Source organism: Misgurnus anguillicaudatus, chromosome 2, assembly GCF_027580225.2.
Source record: "Misgurnus anguillicaudatus chromosome 2, ASM2758022v2, whole genome shotgun sequence".
NCBI classification, from domain to species: Eukaryota; Metazoa; Chordata; class Actinopteri; order Cypriniformes; family Cobitidae; genus Misgurnus; species Misgurnus anguillicaudatus.
The window spans coordinates 38,175,283-38,196,324 of NC_073338.2; the positions used below are offsets into that span (position 1 = coordinate 38,175,283).

Genomic DNA, 21,042 nt, shown 5'->3' on the forward strand with positions numbered 1-21,042 from the left:
CGGCAACCCAGCTGCAATAACATTAAAATTTCTACGGAATTTTTTTACAGTGTAGCCCAACGCTGCAACCTAAATGGATGCTTGCGGTTGTGTTTGGGGCGGAGCATGACTCTGGAGCGTCATCAAGCCACCTTTTTAAAGGGATAGTTCACCCAAAAATGAAAGTTCTGTTATCATTTACTCACTCTGATGTTGTTACAAACCTGTTTACATTTCTTTGTTCTGATAAACACAAAGGAAGATATTTTGAGGAATGCTCGTGAGCCCCATTCACTCGTGAGCCCCATTCACTTCCATAGTAGGACAAAGGAATGCTACAGAAGTGAATAGGCCTCACAAACGGTTTGGTTACAAGCATTCCTCAAAATATCTTTCGTGTTCCTCAGAACAAAGAAATTTGAAAAGGTTTGTAACAACATCAGAGTGACGAAATGATGACAGATTTTCATTTTTGGACAAACTATCCCTTTAACCCGGCCCGAATAGCCTAATCCTTAAAATGAGAAAAAACTGTTTAACGGTGTAACTCCACAATTCAGTGCTACATAGTTCACATATTTCAGCAATACATTTCTAACATCTATAATGTGTTTTGAAAAAATGGTCGGAAATTACTTTACTCAGTCTTTAAAAAATGTATTAGACAATTTGTCTATTTGTAAATGACCACCCAGCACTGTGAAATGCTTAAATGCGGACTTTCAGAGAGTTTCAACAGTTTAAACAAAAGTGAGGAATGTCAAATTTCATTTGCATTATTATACCCAAATTTGAGCCGGCACATTCAATTTCTCTATTAATAAAAAATAACAATCAATCATTTAGGGGCGATTTCCCAGACAGAGATTAGTTTAAGCCAGGAATAGGCATTAGTTAAATTAGGATATTTAAGTCATTTTTAAAGCATATTTTATAAATAAACATTACTGGTGGATTCCTCAAGACACAATACGCGCACTGATATATTTTAAGATATGTCAGAGCAAGTTGTTTTCGATCAAGACAACACCAACATTTAAGTTAGTCTGGGACTAGGGTTAAGTCCTGTCTTGGAAACCGCCCCTAAATCTAAAAGTAAATAACTGAATAAAAATAACAAAGTGCTTTACTATTTTTCTGCCTTTCTTGCTAAACTACTTGTCCCTTAAATAATAATGCAGTGAGAACCTTTAAGTGTTAAAGCTTAATGTAATATTATAATGTATGTTGTCATTTTTAATCATCGCAATTTAGCAAACATGGCACTAACAACATCAAAGTCATCTGTTCCAATTGTGTTTTACCTTGGTTGTGATGTCCAGAGTTGTTTCTTGCTGCAGGCTGATTTAAAATGACATGCTGGTTGTCTCTTGCATGAAATAAGGTATCATATGTGTTTGATATTTGCTCCATGACTTGTCCATCCAGAGATACGCTCACTGATAGTATTTACGGGGATCTCCAGTTTTAAGCACAGCCTAAGACCACTTCCCTTAGCTGTCTGAGTGAGGTACTTTATGTTTTGGTTTTTTTTGGTGAAGAGGAAGCTGTGGATGCACAAATCTTTGAAAATCTCCATATCTCAAAATGCTATTATTTAGTCTAGCTAAACTGCACTCTCCAAGGCCTTATTATTTAGGAGAAATTAAATCATACAAGTCTACAAATGTATTCTTTACACAATAGATTCTTATTACTGTAATTTTATACTCACAGTGAGAATCGTCATTCCACAGCCTGTCTATTGATCTGCTGTCTATTTATTGCCATTTGTGGAAGTGTTCATTTCTATTTTCTATAGAAATCCATATTTCATTTACAGGGAAATTTCAAGATTCATTGTCACACCAAGTGAGCTCGAAAAGTTTGGCAAATTTGTTCAGTTGTATGTGAAGTAATGTTTGGGGTAAAGAAATCGTCTTCGTGATTTCACCCGGCCATGTGTATTAATAAAATAACTATACATGAATTTTGCTTGCTCTCGTGAAAGAAAGACTCAGTCTATCCCAACATAATATCTGTTATCACCTTACCACATCTATCGCCACACTTCAATTTAGTGGCGTGCCTCCTCTGCTGTCAATATTGTGTTATTTATTATGTCCCCAAGATTATTCTTAATAGTGTGGTTGGTTGTGCGGATGAGATAAAGTTTATTGATGCTGCAGCTTGACACACTTCCGCAGCTAACAGATGAGTAGGGCTCAAACTAACGAGGGGTTAATTGAAACATGGCTACTTTACAAATCTATGCAGGGCTGAGCAATCTGTGCTTTTGGTCTTTTTTTCTTAGTGTCAGAAGATGATCTCCTGTGAATTTGTGATGTGTTTTGGTTAAAGGAGCTCAAAGTTCATTGCCAGGCAATATATTTTCTTATACAGAAGTCCCCTTTCAAAGCTTACAGCGAACGGCCGGTTTGGACTACAGCCCTTTACTTCCCGATTTAACGTCAATAAAACAGTTTTTGACTAAACCCCGCCCACAGGAACCAGCTTGGGCTCAATGGCTCTGCTAAGCTAAGCTGCTATCGTATCTAACAAACTACACAATCAGAACTCATTACGTATTTCTGACGGAGGGACTTCATAGAACAAGAAAGAAATCCGCCCGTTTTTAGGACAGTGAAAACAGCGGTATAGAGATAAGTAAATTGTATGAAACATACCGCGTTTTTTACATGTAAAACATAAACACATGTTATATTGCGTACTGTAAACACAATCAAAGCTTCAAAAACACAGAAAGAACGACATGGATGTAAATTTCTTCATCTTATGTTTTTTCAATTTCTGAGTTGGGTGTGCAAGTCACCAAATCCAACCTTATTTTATTTTAATCACTGTCTTGTTACCGAAAACATGACACCATTTTGAAACATGTCAGCAACTCCTATACTGATAGCTGGGATTGAAAACATTTTTACACTGCAGCGGGGTTAGTTAAGATTGGAAGAACAAAGACATTTTCAAAAATATCTGAATATGTGTTCGTATAAAAAAGGATGGACGTGGATGTGTAAAGTACTTTGAATTACCTATGTGTAGGGAATGTGCTATACCAATAAACTTGCCTTACCTACCAAGCAGTAAACTACAAATATCTATTTGTGAGATCATAAACGCATTAATGAGCTTCTTGGCGTCTGAAGCAGACAGCACATGCCACATTTTTGAAATATTTTCAAGATGGAAGAATGCTGTATGACATACACTGGAAATGTAACTATATCAAATTACAGATTGCTAACATCTTCAGCAGACATCACTTCATATCCACTTTAAAGTATTGCTTATAACGTTCAAAGCATTAAAGGACAAGTTCGGTATTTAACACTTAAAGCCCTGTTTTCAGATTGTTTATGATGAAATAGAACGGTTTTGACTGAAAGTGCAACACATTTCGACATATGCGGCTGCCCCGAGAATTTTCGGGTGTTTGTTGTTTCACCTCACACCTCTACAATGGCTGCATAGGTGCACTGGAACAATCCTTCCTAAAATGCATTAAACTTTCGTTTACAAAGACGTGAAACTCACCGAGTGGTCAGGGGTGTTCACTGATGTGCTCACACAAAAATTAAATAGGTCCACTAGTTTACAACGAATGGTAAAACACCTGTTGGAAAGCATCTTTTGCAGCGATTTTTGTGTGGGCATATCAGTGAAACCCACTGACCACTCGGTGAGCCCCACGTCCCTGCAAACGAAAGTTCAATGCATTTCAAAAAGGATTGCTCCAGTACACCTATACATCCACTGCAGAGGTGGTGGTGTAATACAACAGAAACCGAAAATTCTCGGGCCAGCACCACATGTCCAAATTTCAGTCAAAACCGCTTTATTTCATCATAAACAATCTGAAAACAGGACTTCAAGTTTAAAATACCGAACTTGTCTTTTAAATGGTTTTGCTCCCCAATTTCATTCTGACTCAACCCTTACCGCCCTGCCCGGTCCCTTAGATCAGCTGAACTTGGTTTATTGTCCATCCCTCGTTTCCGGTTGTCCACTAGGTGGAAGATCATTTAGTAATAATGCACCCCAATTATGGAATCCGCTGCCTATTACATTATGTACTACCTCATCTGTAAGTGCATTCAAGACCCAATTACAAACATATCTATTTAACATGCATTTTGGATAATATAACTATATGTACCCTATGTGACTGTGATGTATATGTGGGTGTCTAAATGTTTTGTAAAGTGCAATGTAAAGCGATTTTGAGCTTTGGAAAGGCACTATATAAATAAAACTTCTTCTTCTTCTTCGTTGTGAATAAAACAGCAGTGCAACCATCTAAAGCAGAAGCCTTTAAATGGAGATCAAAGCCAGATATGATTCACCCTCATGTGCTTTGTGGAAAATATGGAAAATACTAAATTCTGTGGTTTATAAGAATACATGTGTTAAAAAATACTGGTTATATATATATATATATATATATATATATATATATATATATATATATATATATATATATATATATATATATATATATAATATATATATATATTAATTCTGTTCACCTGCAATATTTTCTAAATAAAAATTGGTTATTGTTTACTTCTTACTTACTGTATGACTTAAAACCCAGTGTTGGGTCAAAAAGAAACCCATCAGTGGGTAAAAACAACACAGACTACACCCCAAAGGGCTGGGACAACCTTGTAAGGATATTTGTGGTCCCTGAAAGTTGGCTTAGGAAAAGAGGATGGAATACTCAGATTTTTATTGATAACATTTTTTTAAATTTTCCATATTAGCTACTGTTTACAACAAGGGTCCCCAACCATTTTACACCACAATTTCCTGCAACAATATTCTGAGTCTGGTGAATTTTTATCACATGGAGTGTTGTGACCAGTAGAAAACCGGTATGTCACTGTGTGACCTTTACGAAAAGCACAAATGGTACAAAGCCATAGATTAATAAATAATCCACCATTAGTTAACAATCCCCCAAAACAGACAGACAGAGTGTATACCCAAAGTGTAAAATGAAAAAAAAACTAAAAATAAAGTATATTTGAATGAACTTAACGCTTTATCCTGCCCTAAGGCCATTTTAAAAAAAATAACTTCTTTTTACTCTTGTTTTTTTTTGTCTTAGATTCACCTAGACCTAAAGTAGAGTAGATGCTCTTCACACATACCATACATTCATCAAATACTTTCACTTCAAATCCACTTAATCCAGAAATAGCGTTTTTTTTTTTTTTAGGTAAAATCCATTAAGGGTCAGATATCATGCCAGACACACTTAGCAGGTTTTGAATATGAGCTCTCTCAAATGTTCTGTATTTCCAGCACTTTGATTCGTCTTGAATCATAAACACAATCCTCTTCTAAGCCACTGTTCCCCATTCCACAGTTAGGAGGAATCCATGCTGTATCATACCCATGTTGATGCCAGGTCTTCTGCAATGGATGACCCTGACAATCGATCCTCATCACCTTGCCCACATTTACACTGAGTTTGAGAACAGCACGCGCCTGCCCATATGAATAAAAGGGGTACTGACTGGCTTTTTTAAAGCTTCTGCTGACATACACACCAGGTCCAAGCGTGCCATCAGAGGAAGGAATGAAACCTTCATTTATGATCCTCATTGCATTTGCCAGCGTAGTGCCATGATACATTATATAGGAGTCTTCACCATTACAGGTATGTCTTCTTCGGACAACATTTCTATAAAAATCATTGTAATGAATACAGCTTGGATTTGCTAAATAATTATACACAAAAGACATTCTTCCCTCTCCACAAGAAAACAAACCTGTAAATTAATGTCATACATTATTAAATCATACCTTTGACACATTTTTCAAGTTTATGCAAATATGTGGATACTCTTTAAATATACAGCTACTGAGTCTACATACTAAGTACAACCAATAATGTTTGTGAAGAGATCATTTTTTTTTATTTTTTTGTTTTAGTTTCACCTAGACAGTAAAACAATCATACATTAAAGGGTTATACAATAATGAAAACAATACAATTTGGCAGTGCTGAATTAGCTAAAATAATAATGATATTTTAACCAGAACAAGACAACCAACCTACCTCCACAATGATGAAGTGTAATTTAAGCACTGAGGGTTGTTTCAGTAAATTTGAGTTTCACTTTAAATGATCAGTTTTGAACAGGAGATGACAAAATTTAAAATTGATATAAAACTGAAGCCAGCAAAAATAGCTAGATGAATAAAAAGGAATGAGAATATTATAAAAAATGAAAACTTGTTTATTGATAGTTATTTTACTTTCAGTTTAATATTGGTGAAACAAGTTTTTATCAAGCATGAGGAAGTAAACCTTCAGATATTTTTACAGTAAATACTGTGAAAAAGAGAGCTACATTTGTTTCTGTACAAACAGCCCAAAAGGTCATGGGTTCAAACCCAAGAAACACACATGCTGTTAATAAAAAATGTACCTTGTAATGCAATGCAAATGAATTTACCTATAAATGCGCCGGTTTGCGTATGTGAAAAAATACACATTAAACATCAAAGATTTATTTTACATCTTTAAAAAAACTCTTGTGAAATTTCCCCTTTAAAAGGTACCATTCAAGTTATAACTTTTGTACCTTTTTCTGAGAGTACAGAACCATGGGTTAAAATAAACATGGATTAACAAGGGAACAAAACAAGGTACAGTGACTAAAGAAACAAAGGCAATTAATGAACTAATTACCAAGATAATTAACTAATTGAGCTGATAACACAGGAAACACAAGTAACAGAAACCAATAATAAACAAAGATGAAACTAAACTGAACATAAAACAGAAGCTAAACCTATACATACGGTTTATGAAATTTGAATAAATTAATGGACTTATTTGGAGTTATGCTTACTGTAGATTACAGGTTGTTAATAGTATGTAAAGAATTGTGTAAAGATTGACTAATGTTTAATGTTTAACTATTGTGTAACCCCAAAACCCTCAAAAAGATATACAATTTAGTGTTATATAAGACTTTTTTGTTTGTTTGCTAATTGTTTCTCCTGTAAACACAAGGCTGTTTAATCACATGCTTATACTCGTGATAAAGTTGCAGTTCTTAAAATATTCATTAAACAATTAGCATCAATAACGAAAGCATTCTGAATGTATTTATGAAAGCATTTATGAAATAAATGCATTCAAAATGATTACGTATGTGATGTCACAAGATCGATTTAAGATCTATTTGCAGATATTGGATCTATTTATCCAATTCCAAGTTGTTTATTAAAAGTTATTTCACTTTGAGTAAAACATACCCCAGTCCCTTGTGGCGTGAAACAAGTTTTTATCAAGCTCATAAGGAAGAAAACCTTACGTGACAATTTACACATAAAAATTATACACTCTCAGAAAAAAAGGCACAAAAGTTGTCACTGGGGCAGCACCCTTTCAAAAAGGTACACATTTGCACCCAAAGAGTGCATATTAGTACTTTGAACTGCCAATATGTACCTTTAAAAGGTACATATTTGTACCTAAATGGTACATATTAGGACCTTTTTTAAAGGGTACTGCCCCAGTGACAGCTTTGTACCTTAATTTTTGACAGTGTAAGCAGTGACAATAAACAACCATCATAAAGTAATAAAATGAACTTTGTCTAAACCACATGACAGATAACAGTGACAACAACAACAACGGCAAGGATAAAGCTAGCAAACAGTAAAACAGTAATATATATATTTTTTGTGATGGCAAATGCTAACATTTTTATTGTAGAACTGTGGATTCAGATGAAATTATTTGTTTGGAAAAGTGTTTTGGAATAAGACTTTAAGATCAACAAGCTTATATTTAAAAGCATTTTATAAAGTTATATTTCACAGTTACCAAAATAGCAAATGGACTTCTCATACCAAAAATAAGCAAATGTGAAAAGGAACATCTTTTAAAAACTAATACATTCTGTAATAAAGGCCAAAAGACAGCAGGGGGACAGCTGATGTGGTTATAAATATGGATGGATACTTTCAGTTTGTTAATGTTAAGCATTAATAAACGTAGTAGCAAAATCATAATTTATTCATCTGGTAGCATTGACTTCTCTCAAGATAACATTTTTTTTTAAATAAATAAGTTATGAATGTTGATAGCCTATTTGTTATAACTTTCTATTTGAAATATTGATTTTATAATATTTTATGAAATTGTAATTCTTGTGCAAATCTCTTGAACCTTATTAAACAGTTTGTGTAAATACACTATAGAAAATTAAAACCGTAATATATATAATACTGTACAGTAGCTATCACACAGGTGGAAGAATAGCGTCACGACGCATTTGATATTAGGACAAAACCTATTTGTACACCGCGTGCAGAAATCATTGTTTATCTTTAAAATCTGTTAAAAGTGAAATGGACGGGAAAAAACCTTGCAGGTTTCCTGAAAACTACATTCAGGACGCCCGGTCCAATATGGCGGCGACACTGACGTACGCAGCGTTGGCCCCGACAGCGTTATCGCTATGGCATGCATCTTTACGTTGGTTTGTAATATAATTCAACGGAGAACACCGTTACATCATCAAATCTTCTTCAGATCCTGGAATAGAATGAGAGTCCCTCAGTTTTTCTTCAAATGTACACATGTAGCTAGAAGTTACACATTACACAGAAGTTTACCAGATTTTAACAATAAAGGTAAGGCATGGTAATTTAGCTGTGATTTGTACTCCTCCAGTTCTCCTGTCCTGACATTTATGTACTTTCAGACGTATTGGTCTAAATTATTTTGTATTGATTGTAAGCAAAGTGGCCTAAACACATGTCAAATAAGTCACTCTTGGCAAAACCTTAAACACAAACTTCTCACTAATGTTTCTTGTGTGGGTTGTGCTACTGTAATATTATAATGTGATTGTGGCATCCGTGCAAACCAAATTTCTTAAGGGATGAATAAAACTAACTAACATTACAGTCAACTATCTATTTTTAGTATAAACACACCACACACCTGTAGATTCTGATATGGTTTATATTGTGTACAATTGTTAAAAAAACACCAATAGAAACAAGTGTGAACAATTTCAGACATCCCAAGTCTCCCGGAAGTTCCGGGAGTCTCCCGCATTTGGATAGCGACTCCCTGATGCCCGCAAATTAGTTAAAATCTCCCGGAATCTAGAGCGAGCAAGAAAGAGTAGACGTGCACGGCAGAGAGGGAGGGGGAGACCTTGCGTGTGTGTGCCAGTGTGCCTCATTAAGCGCATGTAAGACAGAGAGCATCCTGATTGGCCTGCTCCGCTAAATCAACCAATCAATTGTCAGTGTGGGCGGGCTTTTATCTCTTCTCCCGAACTGACATTGAGTTCAACAAGTTTAATATCATGTGCATATTATTCAGGCTGGCTACTAGTTGCCAAGGCTACATGAAAACAACAAACTCCTTAGACCTGTTTAAAGTTGCAATAGAATATAAATAAAACAGTTTATATAAATATTATAAGCAGCTTATATAAATAGTAAAAGTAATCTACATATTGCAAAATAATTAACAAATAATTGGGTAACACTTTAAAATAAGGTACATTAGCTAACATTAGTTTACTACATTAGTTAACATATAATAATGAACTGCATTTATAAAGCATTTTTTTATCTTTGTTAATGTTAATTTAAACATTTACTAATACATTATTCAAATCTTGTTAACATTAGTTAATGCACCGTGAACTAACACGAACAAAACATGAACAGCTGTATTTTTATTAACTAACGTTAACAAAGATTAGCAAATACAGTAACAAATGTACTGCTCATGGTTAGTTCATGTTAGTTAATACATTAACTAATGTTAACAAATGAGACCTAGTAAAGTGTTACCAATAATTGCATAGGCCTCTAGAAATTAATATTATGCTTTTATATCTTGAAATGTCATATCCTTGTCCTCCCTTTTTTTCTTTTTTTCTTTTTTTTTGGGGGGGGGGGGGGAGGGTAGGGGGCTTCGGGATACCTCCCTGAAATGACTTTTTGCAGGTTGGGATGTCTGCAATTTTAAGTTGTTAATTTTAAGACACATGTGTTTTAATGTGTGGTTAACCTTTGCTGCCTGTGTTTAGCATTTTGTATTGCAGTGTAAAACGTCAGAACAACTAGATTTATACAGGTTTGTAACATCATGAGAGTGAGTAAATGATGAGAGAATGTTCATTTTTGGCTGAACTATCCCTTTAAAGGGGACATACCATGAAAATCTGACTTTTTCCACGTTTAAGTGCTATAATTGGGTGCCCAGTGCTTCTATCAACCTAAAAAATATGAAAAAGTACAACCAAGTAACTTAGTTTTGGTAAACCATTCTCTACAAGCATGTGAAAAATAGGTCATTAAAATTTCTCTCCCCTTGTGACGTTAGAAGGGGATAATACCGCCCCTTAATCTGCACTATCCAACCACAGCACTGCCATTTAGTACAGAGATCAGCTCATTTGCATTTAAAAGGACCCAAAAACTTCAAATTTTTGCTCACACCTGCAAAGTGGCAATTTTAACATGCTATAATAAATTTGCTATATGATATTTTGAGCTTGAACAGATACATTCATTTACATAACACCATTAATCTTACCTGTTGCATGACACCATGAACATGGTATGCAAGACACAAGGCCTAAAAAAAGATTTATTTTATTCTCCTACATAAAAAGTCACTTTAAAAATTTTTTTTATAGGTTTGTTGAATAGATAATATAAAACAATTATTGTTTTTTGCCAACAGTAGTCCTATGAGTCATTGTTTGCCCCTGGCTGCCTGTCTAAAGCCACACCCTTATTTTAATTCCGGATTTTCTGTGCCACAGTCATCTTTTCTGAGAACTGAAACTTTGTCGTCTGTATCACATTCGCAGTCATGGAGGAAACAGCTTCGAGTGGATCCACAGATGTGAAATGTGATGTGTGCATCGGGTTGAAGCGCAAAGCAGAACAGGCCTGTCTGGAGTGTGTGTCTTCATACTGTGAGATTCATCTTGACTTGCACAACACGCTGCATGTCGGAAAGAGGCACAGACTAGTTGAGGCAAATGAAACGCTGCAGGAGAAAATCTGCCCTCATCATGACAAGCTACAAGAGGTCTACTGTCGTACAGACCAGCAGTGCATCTGTCACCTGTGTATTACTGATAATCACAGAGGTCATGATGTCATTGCAATGGAGAAAGAAGTGATTGATAAACAGGTGAGAAATGTCATTTACATTTACGCATTTGCCAGACGTTTTTATCCAAAGCACAGTATTTACAATGCATTACAAGGTATATATTTCTTATATCAGTATGTGTGTTCCCTGCGTTCGAACCCACCATGACCTTTTGCGCTGTTAACGCAATGAGCTACAGGAATATGTTAATGTCAAATGTCATACTTTACAGATAGATGTCGCACTGGAGTTAATATGCCTTGGCTGTGTTTAATAGATGTTGACTTATTGGTTTCTCAAGGGCTGATATTGATAATTATTATAGCAAGCAGTGTGGGTGTTGGTTTATATAATATTGATGTTGATATAGTGGCCCCAAAGTATGTGAACAGTGCATTTCATCTAAAAATGTTTAAGTGTCATTGCATTAGATTACATTATATCAAATCAAGACAAATTTTGTTAAGTGGCAGATTTGTCAAATGCTAAAACTTGGGCTATACTCTTCAAAATAAAGGCAAATGTGATGAACTACACACAGTGTTACATTGTTGCAACAACTTAAAGGGAACTTACTTTATACATCTACCTAAAAAAGTAAAAGTTAGTTCAGAGAAAAACTTAAAAAAGTGTATTAATAGATGCCACTTGCTTTGAAAATTTGTTATAAAATGTGTTCAAATATTATAAGTGTTGCGTAAGTAACCTACTTTTTGGGGGCAATGTGATACTATTATATGTGATTAGTAGTAGTACTAGTTAAAGGTGGAATGTGGGACTTTTATGCTGCGTTCAGACCAGCCGCGGTGGAGGCGTCAAGGGCGAGTGATTTCAATGTTAAGGTCAATGTAAAGACGTATTGACGCGCGTCTGGAGGTCTCGCGGCGCGAATGAGACGCTGAAGTTCACGCGATTCCGCCTCATTTGCATGTCTAGTTTGCGCGAATGGTGTGAATTCAGAGTTGAAATCGCGTTAACCAATCAGGAGCTTGTTCTAGTAGTGACGTGATTACATGAAGCGAGCGGAGTCGCAGAATCCCCTCCCATGACGCCAATATCCGCGTGAATATCTCGATGACTAGAATTTTACATGCGGCTTTCACACGTGAATGAAGCGAGTAAACTCAAAATGTTCACACGGTAAAGACGCGGTAAACACGAATTTGACACCTCAAACGCGGCTGGTTTGAACCCACGGTTAGAAGGATCTCTTGACAGGAATGCAATATAATGCAGTAGCCCTTAACGGACAACCTGTTCTACAAAGTGTGCTTTTCTACTCCTGTGGCAGCTACCGTAGCTTCACTATGCATTTCGAAAAAGAGGGGAGAGCTGTGGACTGATCCGTTGGTCTCACCGCTAATGCCGCAAAAAGTCCCACATTGCACCTTTAATACTAAACTTATTGCACAACACAATAGTAAACACAAACACTTTAATCAAAAGAAAATATTGCAATATAAAACATGATAAATATAGTATTTATAAAATATTTGTAATATTAAATAGTGCTTTTGTTCATATTTGGATGCTTCTGTTAAAGGGACATTCCACTTTTTTTGAAAAATGCTAATTTTTCAGCTCCCCTAGAGTTAAACATTTGATTTTTACCATTTTGGAATCCATTCAGCTGATCTCCAGGTCTGGCGCTAGCACTTTTTGCATAGCTTAGCACAATCCAGTGAATCTGATTAGACTATTAGCATTGCGCTAAAAATAACCAAAGAGTTTTGATATATTTCCTATTTAAAACTTGACTCTTCTGTAGTTACATCGGGTACTAAGACTGACGGAAAATTAAAAGTTGCGATTTTCTAGTGCGATATGGCTAGAAACTATACTCTCAAACAGGCCCAATAATCAAGGACTTTGCTGATGTAATATGGCGGCAACAGGCGTAGTGATATTACGCAGTGCCCGAATAGTCCCCTGCTATTGAAAGTAACCAAGGTGACTATTTTCGGGCAGTGCATAATATCACTACGCCTGCTGCAGCCATGTTACAGCACGATGCTAATGGTCTAATCAGATTTAATGGATTATGCTAAGCTATGCTAAAAGTGCTGGTGCCAGACCCGGAGATTAGCTGAATGGATTCCAAAAAGTGGAATGTCCAGTGAGATATAAATCTCAAAATGGCTGCTTATCTGTCTTTTTTTTGCTTATCGGTCTTAGTCTAGCTAATATATTGGACTTTCACTAGTGGTTTATGCACGTGCTCCGACACATTTCTCGTGTGGGTGGTGAGAGTTTGACTCATCATTCTACTCTCCTTGGTTTCTTTCCTCATTATCTCTGCCAAAACAAAAATAATAACATTGGAATTCATACTGAATGTGATTGTTTATTTTTAAGCTTAAGTTGGGAGAGTTGCAGAAGCAAACCACTGATACAATCCAAGCAATGGAGAAAGACGTGCAGGAGCTGAGACAAGCTGTTGAGGTTTTCAGGGTTGGATGACTTCTGTTTTAATTTAAACAGTAACTACATTTATTTTTATGGCATGATATTGGTTGTCTCATTCATTTTAGAACATCCATTCTGTTCCCGCTTAATTTTTCAGACCTTAGTTCAGGAGGCACTGAAGAAGAGCGAGAGAAGCTTCACTGTGCTGATTGAATCCATGAAGGACAATCAGAGAAAAGTGACAGAGCTGATCCAAGGTCAGACAGATGCTGCTGAAAGGCAAGCGGAAGAATTTGCAGAGACATTACAGCAGGAGATCAATAAACTGAAGGACATAGATGCTAAACTACAATACCTGGAGTTACTCTCTCATTCAAACAATGACGTCCGATTTCTTGAGGTACAGGGATTCGAAATGAGTGTAAAGCAGATATGCAAAATAACTCAATATAGCATAATAAAACGTTCAGATAGAAGTGACTCCTTTTCAAACTGTATTTAATGTCTACTTTACCCCCTACAGAACACAGTGCATATGCCCTCCTTGAACGCATATAAAAAATGTTTCACCCTCCTCGAGCATCCATACTGTTCATTTGATCGTGCCACTGAAGCAGTCACTGAATTAATAACGAAGTTAAATATAATCAGCCAGTGGAGTTTATTAACCATCTCTGGAAGAGGTTAGTAGGAGGATTATATTAAAAAACGTATATTTATAGGGCTGTCAATGTAACACATTATGTTAAAGGGGACATATCATGAAAATCTGACTTTTCCCATTTTCAAGTTCTATAATTGCATCCCCAGTGCTTCTATCAACCTAGAAAATGTGAAAAAGTTCAACCCAGTAAGTAAGTTTTGGTAAAACATTTGGCTCCCTTTGTGATGTCAGAAGGGGATAATACCGCCCCTTAATCTGCATTATCCAACCACTGCACTGTCATTAAGTGCAGAGATCAGCTTATTTGCATTTAAAAGGACACACCCAAAATGGCACATTTTTGTTTATACCTACAAAGTGCCAATTTTAACATGGTATAATAAATTATCTATTTGGTATTTTGACCTACAACTTGACGTCTACTACAACGTCTTGTCAAATGTCCCCTTTAAAGAAATAATAAAAAGGTTAAAAATTAAAAATTTAACAATTTATCATGGCCCCTTTGTACATTTTGTAATGGATTTAACTACCATTACAGCAATTCAGGATTAAAAAAACAATTTTTTTTTTAATCAACAGTGGTTAGTTATATTAAATTAACAATTTTTGTATATTCAATGCTATTGCCTGTCAAGCTAATCTTAATTTATTTTTTCTCTCTAAATATTATATAATAGACCTATTCATTACATCGGCATGTAATATTTGACTCAAAATTGTAATTGCTTGACAGCCCATTTGATTTAAATTATGGTTGCATCAGTGCATATCTACAAATCTCGTTTAACTCAACTATCTATCCATCCAGTGAAAACCACTCGAATTGTGACATCACCGCCACCAAAGACACGAGAGGATTTTTTACAGTGTACGTTTCCCATATTTAGACACTTTCTTCTTTTCTGACTGCAGATGTAATGTGTCTAACCTCCAAACCTTTTTCTATCTACCACAGATGCAACGAAACTCACTTTTAATACCAACACAGCACACACAAGCCTCCGCTTGTCGGATGAGGACAGGAAGGTGACTGCCTCACATCCGAACGAGGACTATCCTGAACACACTGAGAGGTTTGACAGCAGAGCACAAATTCTGTGCAATGAAGCCCTCACAGGGTCACCGCATTATTGGGAGGCGGAGTTTGGTGGTGGTTTGGGTTGGGTCTGCATTGCCGTGTCTTACAAAGAGATTTGTAGGAAAGGAAAGCGAGCACCACACTTTGGGAGGAATTCACATTCATGGGGACTACGTTCTTATGGGTTTATGTCTGAGTTCTGGTATAACAATAAGATGGTTAATTGTAAGGGTCAGTCTTGGTGTTACAGAATAGGAGTTTATCTGCACCACAATGCTGGTATTTTAGCATTTTACAATGTTTCAGACAACATGAGTCTTATTCATAAGACTCAAACTATGTTTAGTGAGCCTGTTTATCCTGGGTTTGGAATGGGAGGGAAACGATGCTACCTGAGAATTTGTGATCAAGTGAAAAGTTAGGATGTACAGTATTATACAATGGGATTGGTTGAGAAATGTTACACTTGTGTTGATTATTTTATTTGTGGTAACTTTTGTATAAGCGGAATAATTGACGACGGGCCGTTAAATTATTAGAAAATAATGCACACGCTTACTACCTTGGGTGTGCATTATTTTTTTGAATGAATCAACAATCCGTCGTCATTTATTCCTTACATATTCTATTCTTCTGATATTTTACATGTGAATAAAAGCATGTCAGGTATTTAAATACTTTTTTTCAGATTAAAAAGATTTTCAAAGACATTATTTGGCGTTGAAGGAAGGGTGTAGTTTTCACATGCACACACTTGGTGGCAGCACTACATTAGTTTTGATATCTGTGATTTTATATCTCTATCTGTAGTTAAGAACAATGCTTACTGTAGTTAAGACCAAAGGTATAGTCAGGAAAACTGGAGAAATATTCAATATGCAGGATCTCAGTCAAAAAGGTTAGTACATTTTATATCAATTATATACTGTATATTTATTTTGGGTGATATATGAATTATTGAACGATTATTAAATAAACAATTTAAGATGTTTCTGATTTGTAATTTTTATATGTTTATTGGGCAGATGTTACACATCTTCCGGTCTGGGATGAAATCTGTCATCTTGTCTAATCTGTCGACAGCATCCACACACTGTGTATACCCTATTCGTGTTAACCACCGCTCCTGCTTTATGCTGTATCTTTCTTGCCATTATTGTCTTTCCAGGGTGCACTCTTTCACTGGAATAAGATGTTTATGCCAAAAATTTAAAAGGTACACTGCAAAAAATGATTTTCAAGAAAAAAAATTCTTAGTATTTTTGTCTTGTTTTTAAGGAGCCCCTAAGGGGACATGGAGCAAAAATGAAAGAAAGTTTAGTTTTGTGTGTGCACGTGAAACCTTCGCGTGCTCGCGTGAAACTTTGGCGTGCTCGCGTGAAACTTTGGCGTGCTCGCGTGAAACTTTGGCGTGCTCGCGTGAAACTTTGGCGTGCTCGCGTGAAACTTTGGCGTGCTCACGTGAAACCTTCGCGTGCTCATGTGAAACCTTCGCGTGCTCACGTGAAACCTTCGCGTGCTCACGTGAGACCTTCGCGTGCTCACGTGAAACCTTCGCGTGCTCACGTGAAACCTTCGCGTGCTCACGTGAAACCTTCGCGTGCTCACGTGAAACCATCGCGTGCTCACGTGAAACCATCGCGTGCTCACGTGAAACCATCGCGTGCTCACGTGAAACCATCGCGTGCACACGTGAAACTACCGCATTTAGTTTCGCCTGCTCACGTAAAACTTTCGCCTGCGCACGTGAAACTTTCGCTTTCACGTGCGCACGCGATAATTTCACGTTTCACGTGAGCACACAAAACTAAACTTTCGATTTTTTTTTACTCTAATGTCATCTTAGGGGCTTATCTCTGTCGTTAAGAACAATGCACCTTAGGGGCTCGGTTAAAAAGTTTCACGTGAGCATGCGATAGTTTCATGTGCGCACGCAAAACTAAACTTTATTTAATTTTTGCTCCATGTCCCCTTAGGGGCTCCGTATTTTCTTGGGTTGTTTTGCTCATCAAGAAAAGGCATCTTAATTTGAGAATTTTTTTATATTTTTCCTGAAGGCAAGACAAAATACTAGGAACATTTTTTTCTTAAATCATTTTTTGCAGTGTAATAGCCGATCACAGGTCATAACTTAAAATAGTAGGTTGAATTGACTAACCTTACCAAGTTTTTTACAGTGCTGAGTATAGATCTAACCCTAATAAAGCACACCCGAACCAGCGAATGGGTCTTGGGTTCACTCAAAAGTTGCAGGAAAACAAAACACTTTGCTAGGGTGGATCTCCAAAAAACTTGAGTCTCTTGAAGATACACAAATGCACCGACTTTCATATACACAATTTCATTGGGTAGATATGTGGGCCCTTGAGGTACAAGGGGCAGCACAAAAGCCAGTTATCTCCTGCCCTTCCCCCTGCTATCCATCCCTGCACTCTCAGAAGTATCCTAGGGGTAAGTGTAGGGCAGACACGGTTTTAACAAGACCATGCAATGCCACTGAAAAAGAAAAATACAGGAGATGCATGTAGATGGAAGGATAGGCACTAATAGAGAATATCAGGGAGAGAGAGACTGGTACCACTTGTCTCCATGAACCCACTTACAGTTCTATCCAATCACAGATACTATTTGCTGCCTGTATCATCCTTTTATGAGTGACAGGGATTTTAAAATACCCTATTATGTATGACACGTTTCACTCCCTGCCAAGGATGCTGTCACTGGTCTCTATAAATACTGATTTTTTAAAACTGAGTCACTGTACGGAATAAAAACAGGAGACAAAGATTTTTCCCAGGAGGCAGATGCTTAGATGTCTCACTCTGCTAACAAGGTGCAAGACTTTCTTGCATCTGCTGGTTTTCTGGATGTTAAGCCGAAATGTTTTCAGCAACAGGGCTACAACAGTTAGAGGCCGTCATGTTGGTTCAAATATATGTGACCCAATCTCTGAAAACCAAGCTAAAGTCATTTTATTGTGATTTGCTGTTTTCTACATGAAGTCATCCACATAATAAAAAAAATCTGTGAATATCTATCTATCTATCGTCATCACATGCATTGCTGGATGTTATTTCTTGGTGGTCAAGATCAAATGGTTAACTCATGTTATGTTATCTTTCATCATTTATTCATGACTTAACATGTATGCACAGTTTGTGTGTAAACTCCTCTCGGATGCCCTCCTCCCCTCGCTGGCTCTCTTCAGTATGATATGTTTATAGGCATCGGCTGGGGGAGAGAGAGCGCGCGCGTTACAGCCGCTCCTGCTTGATAAGGATAATCGGAAGAGGAGAGGGGCGCTGGACGGCATGGCATCGAAAGACACCATCGCGACTGCTTTTGTCACAGTGAGCCGGGAAATGACAGGTGAATAAACCCCGAAAGCTCGGTTTTTTACACTCGTACCTGACATTCTGTTCGCGCGTCGTGTGATTTGTTAAGCGCGTGTGTGCTCGCGTCCGGCGCTGTGGTGGTTTGAAATCAACATGAATTGTTTAATATGCTGGTTGATTTGTGAAGATGTAACGAATATTAACGGTGAAAATATACATATTTGTGCGCTTAAGGCGGTTTGTTGTCACTCCGTTTACATCTCCTCATAACCAAATCTGTGCAAATCGATCAGTTGATATCCTGTGCGTGCGCGTTCTGCGGTGTTTGCGTGCGCACAGGCGCGTGTGTATGGAGAGAAGGGCCGTTTCCACTTAGATGTGTCTCAGATATATGACTTACTTTCAGCTTTTGTCACATTTTAAGTATTGCTGCTGACGCAAGTTCGCAGAAAGACTGATACACATCAGTCACATTCGCGATTTGTGTTTGTGAGGCTGACTGAACACACGCGTGCTACACACTTGTCATAGAGACCGTCATCATTTTTGCGCACGGTGATGCATCCTCACACTTACTGACACACACTGACTGAGCACACTAGCAGTTTGACATTTGGAGCTCTCTCAGAGTTAATTACCCTCACACATTATTATCTTCCTTTGGTAATTAATCCCTATTACTAACCCAGTATTTACTGTCCCGCTTTCTCCCCCCCTCGCCGTCTCTCTCTCTCTCTCTCTCTCTCTCTCTCTCTCTCTCTCTCTCTCTCTCTCTCTCTCTCTCTGTGTGTGTGTGTCTCTCTCTCTCTCTTCATTCAAATACTTTATTGGCATAATTGCGTTTAGTTACAGTTATAATAATATTGTACATTGTTACATTAATAATAATGTTCAAGTATTTAATTTATAATGCCAAAATCTGTCATGCCCACCTCATAAAAATAAAGACTAGCCAAATTGAATATACTTTTCAACACATGTACACTGTTAAATCACCTAAAAATAACTTTCTACCATACAGCATGGTTAAATTTAAGTTGCTATATACTTGACTTAACCCTGTATAACTTAAACTTGATCATGAGTGCACATAACTCGTGCGTTATTATGTTATGTGGAGGTGGAGACATGCTGTGTTGCTAGAACACAGCCAGCTTTGCATTCCCCAATAAAAAGGGGAGTTTGGCAAAGTGTCAAGTGTGGTATATGTGTTGCACTCTCTCTCTTTCTCAGCAACACTTCTTTCATCTGATCTCGATCTCACTCCTACACCATTAGTTTTTTCTTTCTTTTCATCTCTTCAATCCTCGTTAACATTTGCATATGCCTACCCCTTTCACCCATTGATTTATCCCTCTGTGACTCACTGTAATGGAAACATGCGCTCTGGTTTGGCCCTGCGCTCTTCTTAGCATCAGTCGGACAGGCCAGGATTTCGTGATCGGGTCTTATGCAGATTAAAGTTGATTGCGACTGAATTAACTGTCTGCTTGTTTGTCTTACTTTGATCTTTCCCTTGCTCACTTTGTCATTTTCCTCTCTCCGATTCATTTCTCTTTGTAAAAGTATGAAGTGGATATTCCAGAAACGAGATCTGATGTATAAAAATTGTGTATATAAAGCCACAGAAACAGCATTAGAGTTTCGCATTTATTCCACATGTTTGTTTAAAGGACACCTTGAGATGCTTTTGTGTGTGTGTGTGTGCTGTTTGGATATATGGGATGCTCACGCAGAGACCACCTACACAAGTGGACAAGGTGTAAAAATAAAGCATATGGGAATGATGCAGTTATTGCATTGAAAATAATCTTGTGTGTGTGTGTGTGTGTGTGTGTGTGAGAGAGAGAGAGAGAAAGAGTGTCTCTGGTCGTTAATGGCTTGTCTTTCTATTTTGCAGACAGCATCAGACGAATCATTGATAAAACGTCAATCAAGTTAGTGAGAGCTATCAAAGTAGAGAACAAGAGTGGCAAGTCCGAAGATCGAATTCTGGTAAGACATTATATTTATCTTCACTGTCTTACCCCAGTGAAAAGAGGGTGGCGTCATTATGAGCTTGGCTCATGAATATTAATTAGATGATGTAACATTGGCCCAGTAGACCTGGCTGATTTAAGCAGGTGCAAGCTGGAGTCAGATATGCCTGTTCAGTCCTCAGCCCATGCATCCCATCAGCACAGGCTTCCACTTGGTCCTAAAGTTATAAGTTTACACCGTCACCTAACCCTGGCAAAGCATAACAAATGATTATTTCCTAATAAGTGATGGGTATGATCTTTTTCCAATAAGTGGAGGGTTAATGTGTATAGTGAAGAGGACAACACACCCTCCAGCTATCATGTTTGCTGTGGTTCATCCTTAAAAATCCATCAGCGTTGGGCAAATGTGTGCATCCACTTTGCCCCTTTAC

The 21,042-nt window shown here is 37.2% G+C and overlaps 2 protein-coding genes across 9 annotated transcripts in view; both read left to right on the forward strand.

The window, feature by feature from the left end:
* The first annotated feature begins 8,516 nt into the window (after positions 1 to 8,516).
* On the forward strand, positions 8,517 to 16,285 carry LOC129442822 (tripartite motif-containing protein 16). Of its 3 annotated transcripts, none has more exons than XM_055203099.2 (7): positions 8,517 to 8,643; positions 10,854 to 11,182; positions 13,499 to 13,594; positions 13,707 to 13,949; positions 14,073 to 14,232; positions 15,025 to 15,084; positions 15,172 to 16,285. In XM_055203099.2, the coding sequence occupies exons 1-7, from the start codon at positions 8,556 to 8,558 to the stop codon at positions 15,714 to 15,716; spliced, it is 1,521 nt and encodes a 506-aa protein (XP_055059074.2). In that variant the 5' UTR covers positions 8,517 to 8,555; the 3' UTR covers positions 15,717 to 16,285. The 3 variants fall into 3 exon arrangements, with proteins under 3 accessions (XP_055059074.2, XP_055059075.2, XP_055059076.2); XM_055203100.2 differs by having other exon boundaries at positions 13,499 to 13,585; XM_055203101.2 differs by lacking the exon at positions 15,025 to 15,084.
* A 2,086-nt stretch (positions 16,286 to 18,371) lies between these two features.
* Positions 18,372 to 21,042, forward strand: part of carmil3 (capping protein regulator and myosin 1 linker 3) — an 87,776-nt gene continuing 85,105 nt past the window's right edge. For 2 of the 6 annotated variants that reach the window (XM_055203107.2, XM_055203108.2), the window contains exons 1-2: positions 18,372 to 18,663; positions 20,530 to 20,624. In XM_055203107.2, coding sequence (XP_055059082.2) covers positions 18,606 to 18,663; positions 20,530 to 20,624 — 153 coding nt within the window. In that variant the 5' untranslated portion in view covers positions 18,372 to 18,605. The remainder of the gene's footprint in view (positions 18,664 to 20,529; positions 20,625 to 21,042) is intronic. The other 4 variants (XM_055203102.2, XM_055203104.2, XM_055203105.2 and 1 more) reach the window with 4 other exon arrangements.

Coding starts and splice junctions, on each gene's coding strand:
- LOC129442822 (XM_055203099.2), top strand. CDS start 8,556: ATGAGAGTCCCTCAGTTTTTCTTCAAATGTACACATGTAGCTAGAAGT. Junction 13,595..13,706: donor AAGCTGTTGAGGTTTTCAGG/GTTGGATGACTT, acceptor TTAATTTTTCAG/ACCTTAGTTCAGGAGGCACT. Junction 13,950..14,072: donor ATGACGTCCGATTTCTTGAG/GTACAGGGATTC, acceptor TACCCCCTACAG/AACACAGTGCATATGCCCTC.